This window comes from Coregonus lavaretus, assembly GCF_964263955.1.
Source record: "Coregonus lavaretus genome assembly, contig: HAP1_SCAFFOLD_8544, whole genome shotgun sequence".
Lineage (NCBI taxonomy): Eukaryota > Metazoa > Chordata > Actinopteri > Salmoniformes > Salmonidae > Coregonus > Coregonus lavaretus.
The window spans coordinates 1-20,413 of record NW_028162745.1 but is presented as its reverse complement, the minus strand read 5'-3'; the positions used below and the strand labels follow the sequence as shown (position 1 = coordinate 20,413).

The 20,413-nt window shown below is 41.1% G+C and overlaps 1 protein-coding gene across 1 annotated transcript; it reads right to left on the bottom strand.

Annotated features, from left to right (window-relative positions):
• Positions 1-656: 656 nt before the first annotated feature.
• Positions 657-17,456, bottom strand: LOC311118927 (receptor-type tyrosine-protein phosphatase beta-like; the record flags this gene model as incomplete). Its single annotated transcript, XM_084193678.1, has 9 exons — positions 657-733; positions 3,238-3,328; positions 3,534-3,615; positions 3,821-3,838; positions 7,271-7,351; positions 7,861-7,966; positions 14,639-14,745; positions 15,004-15,280; positions 17,313-17,456. Coding segments are annotated over 9 exons (983 nt in total), but the record flags the coding sequence as incomplete, so codon positions are not given.
• Between the last annotated feature and the right edge of the window lie 2,957 nt (positions 17,457-20,413).

The following is a 20,413-nucleotide window of genomic DNA, read 5'->3' as shown; positions in this document are numbered from 1 at the left end:
TGTGTGTGTGTGCTAATGGTAGCATCTATGAGTCATCAGGCAGGTTTCTACAGTTCCCCGTTCTGGCAGCCCAACCTGGAGCTCACACTGAGACCAATTACTGGATGAATGACACCAGTCACATAACTACTCTACCTACCTACCTAATCTGTGCCCACCAAACCAGCCCCCTGTGATATACAGTAGTCCTATATGTTTTTAAGAAATCAGGTGTGATATGTCCCTGAATTTAAAGACTACTAAGTATTTTTTAAACCTTCCGCTTTGGGCTGGATGTGTGAATGTGTAGTTCATTCATGCATAATCTATGAGCAGAATGACTGTTTTACCCCAATTAGCCACGAAATTCCTAATTTGAAAGCGACTATTTACTGGAAGCTGTGTGGCGCCATTTTTTACTACATTTCCCCCCCCCACGTGGGCCAGCCCCCTAGCAATTAGAGTTCCAGCCAATGAGTTTCAGCCCCTTGCCATGTCAGTGAAAGCTAGCGAGATGCACACACAGCAGAGAGAGAGAGCGCAATGACGTGGTGCACATATCTGCATATGTGACGCAATACGCAATTTTCGGGGACCACTTTTTGTTTTCGTGAGGCTACTTTCAGAACTACTGGCTAATACGTTTTAAGAAGTACCGGATAATCTCTTTAACTTACTGGTATATAACTGGCATTGATAAAGTCCGAACAGGGGTCATCCTCCAGGTAGGAGAGCTTCACTCTGGTGGAATCATCTAGAACAGAAGAGAGATGTTGTTAATGTGACAGACTGGGTTATCCCACTGAGCTAAAGCCTAGGCCAAGTCTTCAGCTCTCAGTCAAAGCTACTCATCACCTCAGTTACTTTAGCTCTCATAAAAAATATTGCAAAGTCTTGGAATCTTCACAGAGGTATTGAAGATGTGTTGTGATGTAAATGTACTAAACGAATGATGCTGCTTCACTACGTATTGAGCAGTGACACAGATTGACAGGCCATGCTTCACTAATACCTTGTACAAAGTAACCCCCTGCTTTAAATGAATTCACAACTGTAAACGTACATAGTTTGCTATTTTTTTGAATGGCAACTTTTTATCCGCTACACAATTAGGCACCTCCAATTGTATTATCACTTGAACAAACACTTCTTATTTGGTGAGTTTGCCACATTGGATTATTCCAGACCAATTAAATTCATGTGCTTGAACAACGACAAAGCAGAAACTTAATTTAGCTAAAGAAAGATCAGACACAGCGTCCATCCCAAATGTCACCTTATTCCCTACAGAGCCATATAGGCCCTGGTCAAATGTAGTCCACTATATATGGAATAGGATGCTATTTGGGATGTATACACTGTATCGGACAGAGTTGCAGAGTCAGAGTGAGATCAATGGTACAGCCTGTCTTAGCAGCAGTAAACACAGTAGAATAGTCCTGACCTGTCTATACAGTAGAATAGTCCTGACCTGTCTATACAGTAGAATAGTCCCGACCTGTCTATACAGTAGAATAGTCCTGTCCTGTCTATACAGTAGAATAGTCCTGACCTGTCTATACAGTAGAATAGTCCTGACCTGTTATACAGTAGAATAGTCCTGACCTGTCTATACAGTAGAATAGTCCTGACCTGTCTACACAGTAGAATAGTCCTGACCTGTCTACACAGTAGAATAGTATTGACCTGTCTATACAGTAGAATAGTCCTGACCTGTCTATACAGTAGAATAGTCCTGACCTGTCTATACAGTAGAATAGTATTGACCTGTCTATACAGTAGAATAGTCCTGACCTGTCTATACAGTAGAATAGTCCTGACCTGTCTACACAGTAGAATAGTATTGACCTGTCTATACAGTAGAATAGTCCTGACCTGTCTATACAGTATAATAGTCCTGACCTGTCTATACAGTAGAATAGTATTGACCTGTCTATACAGTAGAATAGTCCTGACCTGTCTATACAGTGGAATAGTCCTGACCTGTCTATACAGTAGAATAGTCCTGACCTGTCTATACAGTAGAATAGTTCTGACCTGTCTATACAGTAGTATAGTCCTGACCTGTCTATACAGTAGAATAGTCCTGACCTGTCTATACAGTAGAATAGTCCTGACCTGTCTATACAGTAGAATAGTTCTGACCTGTCTATACAGTAGAATAGTCCCGACTTGTCTATACAGATGAATAGTCGTGACCTGTCTATACAGTAGGATAGTCCTGACCTGTCTATACAGTAGAATAGTCCTGACCTGTCTATACAGTAGAATAGTCCTGTCCTGTCTATACAGTAGTATAGTCCTGATCTGTCTATACAGTAGAATAGTCCTGACCTGTCTATATAGTAGAATAGTCCTGACCTGTCTACACAGTAGAATACTATTGACCTGTCTATACAGTAGAATAGTATTGACCTGTCTATACAGTAGAATAGTCCTGACCTGTCTATACAGTAGAATAGTCCTGACCTGCCTATACAGTAGAATAGTCCTGACCTGCCTATACAGTAGAATAGTCCTGACCTGTCTATACAGTAGAATAGTCCTGACCCGTCTACACAGTAGAATAGTCCTGACTGTACAGTAGAATAGTCCTGACTGTACAGTAGAATAGTCCTGACCTGTCTATGCAGTGGAATAGTCCTGACCTGTCTATACAGTGGAATAGTCCTGACCTGTCTACACAGTAGAATAGTCCTGACCTGTCTACACAGTAGAATAGTCCTGACCTGTCTATACAGTAGAATAGTCCAGACCCATCTATACAGTAGAATAGTCCTGACCTGTCTATACAGTAGAATAGTCCTGACCTGTCTATATAGTAGAATAGTCCTGACCTGTCTATACAGTAGAATACTATTGACCTGTCTATACAGTAGAATAGTATTGACCCGTCTATACAGTAGAATAGTCCTGACCTGTCTATACAGTAGAATAGTCCTGACCTGTCTATACAGTAGAATAGTCCTGACCTGTCTATACAGTAGAATAGTCCTGACCTGTCCACACAGTAGAATAGTCCTGACCTGTCTACACAGTAGAATAGTCCTGACCTGTCTATACAGTAGATATACTCATTTTACACACTTTCTAATATCTAACTCGCTGTGCTCTCTCTCTCTCTCTCTCTCTCTCTCTCTCTCTCTCTCTCTCTCTCTCTCTCTCTCTCTCTCTCTCTCTCTCTCTCTCAATTCACTTCTGAATTCTGTCTCTCATTAACGACATGGCATCTTTAGATCCCCTCTGTAGGCTACTCACAGGGCAGTATGTTGTTGTAGCGGTTCTTGCCCCTGTTCTCTGGTAGACGGGCTGCATCCAGAGGCTGGTTACGACCCACATCCTTCAGATCCTGAGGGGGAATAGAGATAATGAATAATTTAGTGAACCAGCTCCGTGGACTAGAGGCCTTACAAATAAAGCACAGGAGTTTAGAAAGAGTTTATTTATAAACTAATACTTAAAAGTTTGAAAACTACTTATAGACCCCTTTATAAATATTTGTTTGTAGATAAGGGGATCTCTTATCAGATAATAATTTCTGAAGGTTTTTTTACCTCAAATTCTTCTGACAGAAGGTAGTTGGAGTCTGCCTGTAGCTTAGTGAGGTGGGATTCAAAGTGGGCTGCTTTGACGGGGCTGAGGGGAGACAAGCACATCTTAGATAAACGATTTACGAGACTGATTTAAATGTAAATGTAAAAAAAACATTTATGGTGCAGTATTTATTGTGATTTATTTAGGGAAGATAATAGGATTTACTACATGTTATATTACATTTCCATCCTATTTAATTCAGGATTTATAGAGACAGAAGATAATATGAATAATATAGTAGACGCACCTCGAGATGCGTCGGTTGCTGAAATAAAGAGTAGTAGAGTGTGAGATTAGATGGCTGTGTTCCGTTAAACAGATTTCCTTTATCTTGTTACACATTTTGTACCGCGACTCAGCGATCCATAGTGCGATTCTCTCCCCCGCACACTAATCTTGTTACTTCCTCACAGACCACTACGCCACTCTGCAGAAATTACCTTTAATTTACAGTTACTTGTTTATTTTAATTTAACCTTTATTGAACCAGGTTGTCCCATTGAGGTCTGAAGACCTCTTTCACAAGAGAGACCTGAACATGCAATTAGTTCACTGTGTTGTCCATCCCCTCTCAGTAGTGACTGACAACCTAGGGATCAATTATGGTAGTCCCTCCCCTGTGTCAAGGTCTGCTGACTGGTGAGTGAAAACCCAAGAATCAATTATGGTAGTCCCTCCCCTGTGTCAAGGCCTGCTGACTGGTGAGTGAAAACCCAGGGATCAATTATGGTAGTCCCTCCCCTGTGTCAAGGCCTGCTGACTGGTGAGTGAAAACCCAGGGATCAATTATGGTAGTCCCTCCCCTGTGTCAAGGCCTGCTGACTGGTGAATGAAAACCCAGGGATCAATGATGGTAGTCCCTCCCCTGTGTCAAGGCCTGCTGACTGGTGAGTGAAAACCCAGGGATCAATGATGGTTGTCCACCAACAGAGCAGAGTGGTTTAAACACCTTCCTGCTATCGATCCGCAACAACCTAGTGGATGATTGCATCCATTATTTCAGCACACACACGAACACACACGCATGCACACACGAGCGCACGTACACACTCACACACGCTTGTAAGCACACATCTATTTTTAGAGATAGAGAGAGTGCCGTCCCTCTCTGTCCCTTCACTCATGCTGATTAAGGTTCCCTGTGAGTGAGTGTGACAATGGACAAAACAAATCGAATGGCATCAGAGAGGAGAGGAGAAGAGAGGAGAGACAGAGGAGAGAAGGGGAGAGCAGAAGAGAGCAGAGGAGAGAGGGGGAGAGCAAAGGAGAGAAGGGAAGAGAGGAGAGACAGAGGAGAGCAGAGGAGAGCAGAGGAGAGAAGGGGAGACAGAGGAGAGCAGAGGAGAGAGGGGGAGAGAAGAGGGACAGAGGAGAGAAGGGGAGAGCAGAGGAGAGAGGGGGAGAGAAGAGGGACAGAGGAGAGAAGGGGAGAGCAGAGGAGAGAGGGGGAGAGGAGAGACAGGAGAGCAGAGGAGAGAGGGGGAGAGAAGAGAGACAGAGGAGAGCAGAGGAGAGAGGGGGAGAGAAGAGAGACAGAGGAGAGCAGAGGAGAGAGGGGGAGAGAAGAGAGACAGGAGAGCAGAGGAGAGAGGGGGAGAGAAGAGAGACAGATGAGAGAAGGGGAGAGCAGAAGAGAGAGGGGGATAGGGGGATAGGGGAGAGAGAGAAGGGGAGAGCAGAGGAGAGAGGGGAGAGAGGAGAGAGGGGGAGAGAGGAGAGACAGAGGTGAGAAGGGGAGAGCAGAGGAGAGAGAGGGAAAGGGGAGAGCAGAGGAGAGAGGGGGAGAGAGGAGAGATGGCCTCAGTCTGTCATCACATGTGAAATCAATTAACTGCTAGCCCTTCTCTTTGCTCTGATCTCCATGTCCATCACTTGTTTTAAGTAATGTATATTTCAGCAGTTCTCTCTTTGTGTGCTCTATTCTCTGTCAGTCACTAGCTGGAAGGACTAGGAGGGAGATTTCAGCAGTTGGCTGTTACGTGGAGTGACTCCAGTATTTGCTGTTACGTGGAGTGACTCCAGTATTTGCTGTTACGTGGAGTGACTCCAGTATTTGCTGTTACGTGGAGTGACTCCAGTATTTGCTGTTACGTGGAGTGACTCCAGTATTTGTTTGCCGCTCCTTCAATCTCAAGTAATGTCTTCCCTACAATCTTCACTACAGTGTAATTACGCATGAAGACACGTGTGTCTCTAGGGGCTTCTCAACTCAGAGAGCGTACAGTTGTAATGAACAACTCTTTATGGATTCACCCTGAGTGAGGAATCAACTCAGAGAGCGTACAGTTGTAATGAACAACTCTTTATGGATTCTTTATGAGGGATGGTCTACAGTACGTACTCAGACATATATTTAAAGAGACCTGAGAGCTTGATTCATCTCAGTCCAATCATTCAGGAATATAATGACTGGTAGTGTGTGTGTGTCAGATCTGGACTGTGTATTGCAGTATCTCGTATTTAAAATACTTTTAGTTTTTCTGTATATTTGAGTATTTTCAAATACACAGCCCAAAACAAGTGAAAACATTTTTGATGGTTATTTGTAAAAATAAAATAAAAATAGTCGACCAAATGTATTTGAGAGTATTGTCAAAATACTTAGTTCAAATACTATTTTTAAACACCTGGGTTAAATGCATTGGAGTGTATTTGAGTCGGTGTATTTGAGCATTTTCAATTACTTTCCAAAATGCATTAAAATATTCAACTACTTTTCTTTTCAAATAAAATATATCTGAATACTTACTTCAAATGTACAGTATGTGAAAGTAATTGAGATATTTAAAATAGTATTTGAAACCTGGTCTGTGTGTGTGTGTGTGTGTGTGTGTGTGTGTGTGTGTGTGTGTGTGTGTGTGTGTGTGTGTGTGTGTGTGTGTGTGAGTGTGTGTGTAATAATAATAATATTTGTATAGTGCTTTTCAATACAAGTAACAAAGTCCTTCACATCATAAAATAATTAAATCATATTAAAGTACTAACAAAGAAACACAAACAGGAGGAAGGAGAATGAAACAAGAAAATTAAAATCAGACGTTGAAATCAGACATTAAAAGCATCTTTATGGAAGTGAGTCTTCAGCAGGGGCGTAAAGAGGCACTGAATCTGCAAGCCTGATCCCTGCCTTTTAAAAACCGAGCTGCAGCTTTTTGAACTAACTGTAGACGATGGAGTGATTTTTGACTGACACACGTATACAAAGAGTTACAGTAATCTAGGCGTGAGGCAATAGAATCAGTGGCTGAGATAAAAGACTTGACTTCAGCTATATTTCTTACAGTAGATAATAAAAGCAGGACTAGACAACCTTTCTTACATGCAGCTCGAGGTTTAGGTCAGGGTCAAAGAAGACACCAAGGTTTCTGGCCGTAGACTTTCCATTGGTGGACAAAATGGTTATCTACAAGGTTATCTACAACCAAGGTTATCTACAGTCTTAGTTCTAGCAGGGTGGGGGTCAAATACAACAACCTCAGATTTTTTATATATCATTGAGAAATTGTCAGACATCCAACAACTGATGTCAGCAAGAACCTTGTGAAGGGCAGCTACGCTAGCTTAGTCACTGGGTCTGATTGGTCAACAGAGCTGAACGTTATCCACACAGCAGGGAAACGGAATGTTATGATTGCGGATGATGTCACCAAGGGGAAGTATACAAAAGGGGGGAAAAAAAGGATTCTGTGTGTCTCACCTTCTGACTCCGACGTACATCCCTGATGTAGGCACCTGCTTCCACATGCTCATCCGCACCACCGGGCTCTCCTGTACCGCCCTGTGTACACACAATCATACAATCAATTCAACTATAAATCCATATTATTATTATTTTTAACCCAATTTGGAAAATGGTATTAGATTTGCCTGAATCGGTAGCATAATGCACAACACACATTCACTACAGTGTGTTTGTCAAGCAGGAAATGACTAATTCTTCAGTCATTTATACATCATTCATAATTACGCAATCATTAGCGTGACAAATGGTAGGTCCTGGACTCTACAATAAGGTCAGAGTTCATTTGTAGACTGAGTTTGAAGATGCTGATCATTCATCACTGTGTTCGAGACGCCAGATTACTTTCTTCATGAATAACAAACAGACACATTATTTACCGTCTAATAGCTCAAGTCACGTGAAAATATACATCCACATGTGAGTTCCAGGGTTATTTTATCAAACGGTGTTAGCCAACTGAGCTAAAGGCTGATGCCCAGGGAGGTAACGCAGGTGTTCAGGTCTCAGGCAAGGTTAAACATCCCAAACCCTTGACAGATACTCACACTTTACGGACTCTCTGCCTGTAGATGAGGAGGAAGATGACAGCGATCAACATTCCGATGAGGAACATTCCAGCGCTGATGCCCTCGATGACTCCGCTTAGGGGCTCTGGGAGAGAAAACAATAACACACAAACATCCCATGGATAAAACCCCTTACTGTGACAGTGACTATAGTAATAAAACCCCTTACTGTGACAGTGACTATAGTAATAAAACCCCTTACTGTGACAGTGACTATAGTAATAAAACCCCTTACTGTGACAGTGACTATAGTAATAAAACCCCTTACTGTGACAGTGACTATAGTAATAAAACCCCTTACTGTGACAGTGTCTATAGTAATGAAACCCCTTACTGTGACAGTGACTATAGTAATAAAACCCCTTACTGTGACAGTGACTATAGTAATAAAACCCCTTACTGTGACAGTGACTATAGTAATAAAACCCCTTACTGTGACAGTGACTATAGTAATAAAACCCCTTACTGTGACAGTGACTATAGTAATAAAACCCCTTACTGTGACAGTGACTATAGTAATAAAACCCCTTACTGTGACAGTGACTATAGTAATAAAACCCCTTACTGTGACAGTGACTATAGTAATAAAACCCCTTACTGTGACAGTGTCTATAGTAATGAAACCCCTTACTGTGACAGTGACTATAGTAATAAAACCCCTTACTGTGACAGTGACTATAGTAATAAAACCCCTTACTGTGACAGTGACTATAGTAATAAAACCCCTTACTGTGACAGTGACTATAGTAATAAAACCCCTTACTGTGACAGTGACTATAGTAATAAAACCCCTTACTGTGACAGTGACTATAGTAATAAAACCCCTTACTGTGACAGTGTCTATAGTAATGAAACCCCTTACTGTGACAGTGACTATAGTAATAAAACCCCTTACTGTGACAGTGACTATAGTAATAAAACCCCTTACTGTGACAGTGACTATAGTAATAAAACCCCTTACTGTGACAGTGACTATAGTAATAAAACCCCTTACTGTGACAGTGACTATAGTAATAAAACCCCTTACTGTGACAGTGACTATAGTAATAAAACCCCTTACTGTGACAGTGACTATAGTAATAAAACCCCTTACTGTGACAGTGACTATAGTAATAAAACCCCTTACTGTGACAGTGTCTATAGTAATGAAACCCCTTACTGTGACAGTGACTATAGTAATAAAACCCCTTACTGTGACAGTGACTATAGTAATAAAACCCCTTACTGTGACAGTGACTATAGTAATAAAACCCCTTACTGTGACAGTGACTATAGTAATAAAACCCCTTACTGTGACAGTGACTATAGTAATAAAACCCCTTACTGTGACAGTGACTATAGTAATAAAACCCCTTACTGTGACAGTGACTATAGTAATAAAACCCCTTACTGTGACAGTGACTATAGTAATAAAACCCCTTACTGTGACAGTGACTATAGTAATAAAACCCCTTACTGTGACAGTGACTATAGTAATAAAACCCCTTACTGTGACAGTGACTATAGTAATAAAACCCCTTACTGTGACAGTGACTATAGTAATAAAACCCCTTACTGTGACAGTGACTATAGTAATAAAACCCCTTACTGTGACAGTGACTATAGTAATAAAACCCCTTACTGTGACAGTGACTATAGTAATAAAACCCCTTACTGTGACAGTGACTATAGTAATAAAACCCCTTACTGTGACAGTGACTATAGTAATAAAACCCCTTACTGTGACAGTGACTATAGTAATGAAACCCCTCACTGTGACAGTGACTATAGTAATAAAACCCCTTCCTGTGACAGTGACTATAGTAATAAAACCCCTTACTGTGACAGTGACTATAGTAATAAAACCCCTTACTGTGACAGTGACTATAGTAATAAAACCCCTTACTGTGACAGTGACTATAGTAATAAAACCCCTTACTGTGACAGTGACTATAGTAATAAAACCCCTTACTGTGACAGTGACTATAGTAATAAAACCCCTTACTGTGACAGTGACTATAGTAATAAAACCCCTTACTGTGACAGTGACTATAGTAATAAAACCCCTTACTGTGACAGTGACTATAGTAATAAAACCCCTTACTGTGACAGTGACTATAGTAATAAAACCCCTTACTGTGACAGTGACTATAGTAATAAAACCCCTTACTGTGACAGTGACTATAGTAATAAAACCCCTTACTGTGACAGTGACTATAGTAATAAAACCCCTTACTGTGACAGTGACTATAGTAATAAAACCCCTTACTGTGACAGTGACTATAGTAATAAAACCCCTTACTGTGACAGTGACTATAGTAATAAAACCCCTTACTGTGACAGTGACTATAGTAATAAAACCCCTTACTGTGACAGTGACTATAGTAATAAAACCCCTTACTGTGACAGTGACTATAGTAATAAAACCCCTTACTGTGACAGTGACTATAGTAATGAAACCCCTTACTGTGACAGTGACTATAGTAATAAAACCCCTTACTGTGACAGTGACTATAATAATAAAACCCCTTACTGTGACAGTGACTATAGTAATAAAACCCCTTACTGTGACAGTGACTATAGTAATAAAACCCCTTACTGTGACAGTGACTATAGTAATAAAACCCCTTACTGTGACAGTGACTATAGTAATAAAACCCCTTACTGTGACAGTGACTATAGTAATAAAACCCCTTACTGTGACAGTGACTATAGTAATAAAACCCCTTACTGTGACAGTGACTATAGTAATAAAAAACCCTACTGTGACAGTGACTATAGTAATAAAACCCCTTACTGTGACAGTGACTATAGTAATAAAACCCCTTACTGTGACAGTGACTATAGTAATAAAACCCCTTACTGTTGTGGTGACTATAGTAATAAAACCCCTTACTGTGACAGTGACTATAGTAATAAAACCCCTTACTGTGACAGTGAATATAGTAATAAAACCCCTTACTGTGACAGTGACTATAGTAATAAAACCCCTTACTGTGACAGTGACTATAGTAATAAAACCCCTTACTGTGACAGTGTCTATAGTAATAAAACCCCTTACTGTGACAGTGACTATAGTAATAAAACCCCTTACTGTGACAGTGACTATAGTAATAAAACCCCTTACTGTGACAGTGACTATAGTAATAAAACCCCTTACTGTGACAGTGACTATAGTAATAAAACCCCTTACTGTGACAGTGACTATAGTAATAAAAACCCTTACTGTGACAGTGACTATAGTAATAAAACCCCTTACTGTGACAGTGTCTATAGTAATAAAACCCCTTACTGTGACAGTGACTATAGTAATAAAACCCCTTACTGTGACAGTGACTATAGTAATGAAACCCCTTACTGTGACAGTGACTATAGTAATAAAACCCCTTACTGTGACAGTGACTATAGTAATAAAACCCCTTACTGTGACAGTGACTATAGTAATAAAATCCCTTACTGTGACAGTGACTATAGTAATAAAACCCCTTACTGTGACAGTGACTATAGTAATAAAACCCCTTACTGTGACAGTGACTATAGTAATAAAACCCCTTACTGTGACAGTGTCTATAGTAATAAAACCCCTTACTGTGACAGTGACTATAGTAATAAAACCCCTTACTGTGACAGTGACTATAGTAATAAAACCCCTTACTGTGACAGTGACTATAGTAATAAAACCCCTTACTGTGACAGTGACTATAGTAATAAAACCCCTTACTGTGACAGTGACTATAGTAATAAAAACCCTTACTGTGACAGTGACTATAGTAATAAAACCCCTTACTGTGACAGTGTCTATAGTAATAAAACCCCTTACTGTGACAGTGACTATAGTAATAAAACCCCTTACTGTGACAGTGACTATAGTAATGAAACCCCTTACTGTGACAGTGACTATAGTAATAAAACCCCTTACTGTGACAGTGACTATAGTAATAAAACCCCTTACTGTGACAGTGACTATAGTAATAAAATCCCTTACTGTGACAGTGACTATAGTAATAAAACCCCTTACTGTGACAGTGACTATAGTAATAAAACCCCTTACTGTGACAGTGACTATAGTAATAAAACCCCTTACTGTGACAGTGACTATAGTAATAAAACCCCTTACTGTGACAGTGACTATAGTAATAAAACCCCTTACTGTGACAGTGACTATAGTAATAAAACCCCTTACTGTGACAGTGACTATAGTAATAAAACCCCTTACTGTGACAGTGACTATAGTAATAAAACCCCTTACTGTGACAGTGACTATAGTAATAAAACCCCTTACTGTGACAGTGACTATAGTAATAAAACCCCTTACTGTGACAGTGACTATAGTAATAAAACCCCTTACTGTGACAGTGACTATAGTAATAAAACCCCTTACTGTGACAGTGACTATAGTAATGAAACCCCTTACTGTGACAGTGACTATAGTAATAAAACCCCTTACTGTGACAGTGACTATAGTAATAAAACCCCTTACTGTGACAGTGACTATAGTAATAAAACCCCTTACTGTGACAGTGACTATAGTAATAAAACCCCTTACTGTGACAGTGACTATAGTAATAAAACCCCTTACTGTGACAGTGACTACAGTAATAAAACCCCTTACTGTGACAGTGACTATAGTAATAAAACCCCTTACTGTGACAGTGACTATAGTAATAAAACCCCTTACTGTGACAGTGACTATAGTAATAAAACCCCTTACTGTGACAGTGACTATAGTAATAAAACCTGTTACTGTGACAGTGACTATAGTAATAAAACCCCTTACTGTGACAGTGACTATAGTAATAAAACCCCTTACTGTGACAGTGACTATAGTAATAAAACCCCTTACTGTGACAGTGACTATAGTAATAAAACCCCTTACTGTGACAGTGACTATAGTAATAAAACCCCTTACTGTGACAGTGACTATAGTAATGAAACCCCTTACTCTGACAGTGACTATAGTAATAAAACCCCTTACTGTGACAGTGACTATAGTAATAAAACCCCTTACTGTGACAGTGACTATAGTAATAAAACCCCTTACTGTGACAGTGACTATAGTAATAAAACCCCTTACTGTGACAGTGACTATAGTAATAAAACCCCTTACTGTGACAGTGACTACAGTAATAAAACCCCTTACTGTGACAGTGACTATAGTAATAAAACCCCTTACTGTGACAGTGACTATAGTAATAAAACCCCTTACTGTGACAGTGACTATAGTAATAAAACCCCTTACTGTGACAGTGACTATAGTAATAAAACCTGTTACTGTGACAGTGACTATAGTAATAAAACCCCTTACTGTGACAGTGACTATAGTAATAAAACCCCTTACTGTGACAGTGACTATAGTAATAAAACCCCTTACTGTGACAGTGACTATAGTAATAAAACCCCTTACTGTGACAGTGACTATAGTAATAAAACCCCTTACTGTGACAGTGACTATAGTAATAAAACCCCTTACTGTGACAGTGACTATAGTAATGAAACCCCTTACTGTGACAGTGACTATAGTAATAAAACCTGTTACTGTGACAGTGACTATAGTAATAAAACCCCTTACTGTGACAGTGACTATAGTAATAAAACCCCTTACTGTGACAGTGACTATAGTAATAAAACCCCTTACTGTGACAGTGACTATAGTAATAAAACCCCTTACTGTGACAGTGACTATAGTAATAAAACCCCTTACTGTGACAGTGACTATAGTAATAAAACCCCTTACTGTGACAGTGACTATAGTAATAAAACCCCTTACTGTGACAGTGACTATAGTAATAAAACCCCTTACTGTGACAGTGACTATAGTAATAAAACCCCTTACTGTGACAGTGACTATAGTAATAAAACCCCTTACTGTGACAGTGACTATAGTAATAAAACCCCTTACTGTGACAGTGACTATAGTAATAAAACCCCTTACTGTGACAGTGACTATAGTAATAAAACCCCTTACTGTGACAGTGACTATAGTAATAAAACCCCTTACTGTGACAGTGACTATAGTAATAAAACCCTGTACTGTGACAGTGACTATAGTAATAAAAACCCTTACTGTTGTGGTGTCTATAGTAATAAAACCCGTCATACCCAAGAAGAATCGAGGCTGTAATCGCTGCCAAAGGTGCTTCAACAAAGTACTGAGTTAAAGGGTCTGAATACTTATGTAAATGTGATATTTCCCAGGGGGTTTTATATTTGCAAAATTGTTTTTGTTGCTGTTTTTGCTTTGTCATTATAGGGCATTGTGTGTAGATTGATTAGAGGAAAAAAAACTATTTCATCCATTTTAGAATGCACTGTATTTTGGGTCATGGGTGAGCTAAAGTACAGTGGCAGCATTTAATCAGTAGGCTTAGAACAGGTTGGGAAGGTCAGAGATTTATTTTATTATACAGGTTGTCTTGTTGAGATGAAAAACATTTTGTCTGAGAACAAGAGAGAGGGGGGGGGGGTGGAAAGAGAGAAGGATGAGAGAGAGAGAGAGAGAGAGAGAGAGAGAGAGAGAGAGAGAGAGAGAGAGAGAGAGAGAGACAGAGAGAGAGAGAGAAAGAGAGACAGAGAGAGAGAGAGAGAGAGAGAGAGAGAGAGAGAGAGAGAGAGAGAGAGAGAGAGAGAGAGAGAGACAGAGACAGAGACAGAGACAGAGACAGAGACAGAGACAGAGACAGAGACAGAGACAGAGAGAGAGAGAGAGAGAGAGAGAGAGAGAGAGAGAGAGATTAGAGGGTACGGGTCAGCGGTAGAGGGGTATATAGTGTGGCTTCACCTGCTTGTGTCCTGATGGGGAGAGACAGGAAGGTGTCCGTGTAGAGAGGTTGGGGGAACTCTCTGTGGTCTTCATCAAACAGCTGAGTGAAGGCACGGACACTGATTCTGCACAGAGACCAGAGAACAGTCATTGACTTCCATCAGTATCAACTTAGATCTCTAACGTTGTAGAAAAAACCACTCATTCTACCGGAAAAGTATTTCCCTGGTGGGCATAAATGGCTATAATATACTGCTTTCTTTTGCCCTGTTAGACAAGGTCAAGGGTTAGTATGACCTGTAAGACTTGATTAGGATGGTCATTTTAATTCATTCAAACCCAGGTAAAGTGTTTGGCTTGTGTGGGGCCATATCATTGTTTACCTGTAGGCAGTCTTAGGCTTGAGAGGACCATCACAGAAGTGGTAGAGATCACTGTTGTGATCGTTATCATGATCCTCCTCTGAATCACAAGGCCCTCCCAGGCGATCCAGCCCCGCCCCCAGGTTGACCTCAAACACCCGCCCGGCTCCCATTCCCTGTTCCTGGGCACAGCCACTAGGAAAGTAGCCTGTCTGGTAGGCCCGCACGGAGCTGTTCGTCCTGTAGTCCTGGAAGGAAGGTAGAGGGTGGAGCTGCTCTGGCTGCAGGACTTCATTGTCTGTGACGGGTCAAGAGGAAATAATACAGTTGGATGGATTCAAAAGTGGATTTATTAGCTACAGTAAGAGGTGGCTAGACGAAGTATTCACACATTGTTTTTGCATGTAAGGTGTTTAAATCCCCTCCAGATCTCCCTCAAAAGCTCTCTTTTAACTCCCTCATCAATTACGTTTTCAAGTTTTTCAAATTCAAGTGTTGAAGTGTATTTGATTTCATCAGCGACATTATCTGACATATCCAAAGGAAGAAAGGAAAGTGTGTAGAAAGTAAGTTGAGCTGTACTGATATACACTACTGGTCAAAAGTTTTAGAAACACCTACTCATTCAAGGGTTTTTCTTTATTTGTACTATTTTCTACATTGTAGAATAATAGTTGAAGACATCACAACTATGAAATAACACATATGGAATCATGTAGTAACCAAAAAAGTGTTAAACAAATACAAATATATTTTATATTTGAGATTCTTCAAATAGCCACCCTTTGCCTTGATGACAGCTTTGCACACTCTTGGCATTCTCTCAACCAGCTTCATGAGGTAGTCACCTGGAATGCATTTCAATTAACAGGTGTACCTTCTTAAAAGTTAATTTGTGGAATTTCTTTCCTTCTTAATGCATTTGAGCCAATCAGTTGTGTTGTGACAAGGTAGGGAGGGGGGTATACAGAAGATAGCCCTATTTGGTAAAAGACCAAGTCCATATTATGGCAAGAACAGCTCAAATAAGCAAAGAGAAAAGACAGTATATCATTACTTTAAGACATGAAGGTCAGTCAATACAGAACATTTCAAGAACTTTGAACGTTTCTTCAAGTGCAGTCGCAAAAACCATCAAGCACTATGATTAAACTGGCTCTCATGAGGACCGCCACAGGAATGGAAGACCCATCCTCAGAAATTGCAGCCCAAATAAATGCTTCACAGAGTTCAAGTAACAGACACATCTCAACATCAACTGTTCAGAGGAGACTGTGTGAATCAGGCCTTCATGGTCGAATTGCTACAAAGAAACCACTACTAAAGGACAACAATACGAAGAAGAGACTTGCTTGGGCCAAGAAACATGAGCAATGGACATTAGACCGGTGGAAATGTGTACTTTGGTCTGGAGTCCAATTTTGAGATTTCTGGTTCTAACCACTGTGTCTTTGTGAAACACAGTGTGGGTGAACGGATGATCTCTGCATGTGTATTTCCGACCGTAAAGCATGGAGGAGGAGGTGTTATGGTGTGGGGTGCTTTGCTGGTGACACTGAGATTTATTTAGAATTCAAGGCACACTTAACCAGCATGGCTACCACAGCATTCTGCAGCAATACGACATCCCATCTGGTTTGGGATTAGTAGGTCTATCATTTGTTTTTCAAATGGACAATGACCCAACACACCTCCAGGCTGTGTAAGGGCTATTTTACCAAGAAGGAGAGTGATGGAGTGCTGCATCAGATGACCTGGCCTCCACAATCCCCCGACCTCAACCAAATTGAGATGGTTTGGGATGAGTCGGACGGCAGAGTGAAGGAAAAGCAGCCAACAAGTGCTAAGTTTATGTGGGAACTCCTTCAAGACTGTTGGAAAAGCATTACAGGTGAAGCTGGTTGAGAGAATGCCAAGAGTGTGCACAGCTGTCATCAAGGCAAAGGGTGGCTATTTGAAGAATCTCAAATATAAAATATATATATTGATTTGTTTAACACTTTTTTGGTTACTACATGATTCCATATGTATTATTTCATAGTTTTGATGTCTTCACTATTATTCTACAATGTAGAAAATAGTAATAAAAAAATAAAATAAATTGGTCATGTAGCAGACGCTCTTATCCAGAGCAACTTACAGGAGCAATTAGGGTTAAGTGCCTTGCTCAAGGGCACATCGACAGATTTTTCACCTAGTCGGCTCTGGGATTAGAACCCGCGACCTTTCGGTTACTGGCACAACGCTCTTAAACACTAAGCTACCTGCCGTAGTGTAGTTTAGTAAGAAAGGACAGTTGTATGAAGCTGTAAAGAAAGAGGATGTTTTACCATTGGACTCAGCCACGATGACAGTGAAGAACCTGACTGCTCCGTTGACGTCATTGAACCAGCTGCAGTTGAACTTGAAGAAGATGGTGGAGGGGGTGATGCGTACCGCCCTCTCATTGACCCGTATTGTGGTAGGGGGCGGGCCTAGAGGGGGAAAATAACACAGGCGATTGGTTCAAGGGTGTGTCTGTCAAATAATCCAGACTTTGATTGGCTGAATCAGATGGGTAAGAGTAAGGCTGTAACTAAAGCCAGCACACCCAGTATCTCTGCAGGGGAGGGTTGGCCATCCTTGTTCTAGAAATATGCTGCCATGTGTCTCCTCTTGTATCATATACAGTGCAATCGGAAAGTATTCAGACCCCTTGACTTTTTCCACATTTTGTTACGTTACAGCTTTATTCTAAAATGGATTAAATTGTTTATTTTCCCTCATCAAACTAGACACAATACCCCATAATGACGAATCAAAAACAGGTTTTTTGAAATTGCTTCAAATTTATAAAAAGTAAAACCCTGAAATATCACATTTACATAAGTATTTAGACCCTTTACTCAGTACTTTGTTGAAGCATCTTTGGCAGCGATTAGAGCCTCGAGTCTTCTTGGGTATGACCCTTCAAGCTTGGCACACCTGTTTTTGGGGAGTTTCTCCCATTCTTCTCTGCAGATCCTCTCAAGCTCTGTCAGGTTGGATGGAGAGCGTCGCTGCACAGCTATTTTCAGGTCTCTCCAGAGATGTTAGATCGGGTTCAAGTCCGGGCTCTGGCTGGGCCACTCACGGACATTCAGAGATTTGTCCCGAAGCCACTCCTGCATTGTCTTGGCTGTGTGCTTAGGGTCGTTGTCCTGTTGGAAGGTGAACCTTTGCGACAGTCTAAGGTCCTGAGCGCTCTGGAGAAGGTTTTCATCAAGGATCTCTCTATACTTTGCTCCGTTAATCTTTCCCTCGATCCTGACTAGTCTCCCAGTCCCTGCCACTGAAAAACATCCCCACAGCATGATGCTGCCACCACCATGCTTCACCGTAGGGATGGTGCCAGGTTTTCTCCAGACGTGGCGCTTGGCATTCAGGCCAAAGAGTTCAATCTTGGTTTCATCAGACCAGAGAATCTTGTTTCTCATGGTCTGAGAGTCTTTAGGTGCCTTTTGGCTAATTCCAAGCAGGCCTTCATGTGCCTTTTACTGAGGAGTGGCTTCCGTCTGGCTACTCTACCATAAAGGCCTGATTGGTGGAGTGCTGCAGAGATGGTTATCCTTCTGGAAGGTTCTCCCATCTCCATAGATGAACTCTGGAGCTCTGTCAGAGTGACCATCGGGTTCTTGGTCACCTCCCTGACTAAGGCCCTTCTCCCCCGATTGCTCAGTTTGGCCGGGCGTCCAGCTTGTGGTTCCAAACTTCTTCCATTTAAGAATGATGGAGGCAACTGTGTTCTTTGGGACCTTCAATGCTGCAGAAATGTTGTGGTACCCTTCCCTAGATCTGTGTCTCGACATAATCCTGTCTCGGAGCTCTACGGACAATTCCTTCGACCTCATGGCTTGGTTTTTGCTCTGACATGCATTGCCAACTGTGGGGCTGTATATAGACAGGTGTGCGCCTTTCCAAATCATGTCCAATCAATTGAATTTACCACAGGTGGACTCCAATCAAGTTGTAGAAACATTTCAAGGATGCACCTGAATTTAGAGTCTCATAGCAAACTGAATATTTATGTAAATAAGGTATTTCTGTTTTTTATTTGTAATACATCTGCAAAAATGTCTAAAAACCTGTTTTCACTTTGTCATGATGGGGTATTGTGTGGAAATTGATTTGGAATTTTTTTAATTTAATCCATTTTAGAATAAGGCTGTAACGTAACGAAATGTGGAAAAAATCAAGGGGTCTGATTACTTTCCTAATGCACTGTATCTTGTATCATTTCCATTACTTATCAAAACTGCAAACTCAATTTCCCCTGCTATGGGACAAATAATAATTGACTTGACAATAGGCCCCTTTTAGACCCAGAATCACGCTCCTACTTCTTATCCAGTATTTGTATGTATGCCACTGCATCTCTGTATCTCACCCAGCTCAGCCAAGGTAATATTGTTTCTTTGGTTGATTAGCAGTGAGACAGATTGTAATTGGATCGCTTCCATTTCTTCCCATCCACTACATGTGGTCTCTGGATTCTATTTAAGCTTCACCTGACAGGGTCTCTCTCTCTCTCTCTCTCTCTCTCTCTCTCTCTCTCTCTCTCTCTCTCTCTCTCTCTCTCTCTCTCTCTCTCTCTCTCTCTCTCTCTCTCTCTCTCTCTCTCTCTCTCTCTCTCTCTCTCTCTCTCTCTCTCTCTCTCTCTCTCTCTCTCTCTCTCTCTATGTGCTCTCTCTCTCTCTCTCTCTCTCTCTCTCTCTCTCTATGTCTCTCTCTCTATGTCTCTCTCTCTCTATGTGTCTCTGTCTCTGTCTCTGTCTCTGTCTCTGTCTCTGTCTCTGTCTCTGTCTCTCTCTCTCTCTCTCTCTCTCTCTCTCTCTCTCTCTCTCTCTCTGTCTCTCTCTCTATATATATATATCTCTCTCTCTCTCTCTCTCTCTCTCTGTATGTATCTGCTCGGCTCATTGCACAGTTAGACACTGAAACAGCAGGGCTCTTGACAGAAGTGTGAAAGAGCAGCTCATCGCCTCCTTATAGAAACCCGAATAAAACCACACTGTAAATGGCCCTAGTAAATCTGTCCACTTACAGAGAGGAGGGAGAGAGAGAGAGAGAGAGAGAGAGAGAGAGAGAGAGAGAGAGAGAGCGAGAGAGAGAGAGAGAGAGAGACAGAGAGAGACAGAGAGAGAGAGAGAGAGAGGTGGAGGAGAGTAGAGAGAGTGAAAGAGGCCATCTGGAGGATTTATGAGTTAATATGGCACCTTCTCCACTGATCTAATTATGTTCTGTTGGTTATGACAATGTCGTCCTCCCTCCCTCCGGAACAAACAAACAACACAAATCTCTGGCATTTCCATCCCCCTAGGCAGAGGGTGACTAGCCTATTTCTCGAAATCCCGCTCTCTATCTCTCGTTTCTGCTCTCATTCCTCTCATGACCCCCCTCTCCATCATTCTCT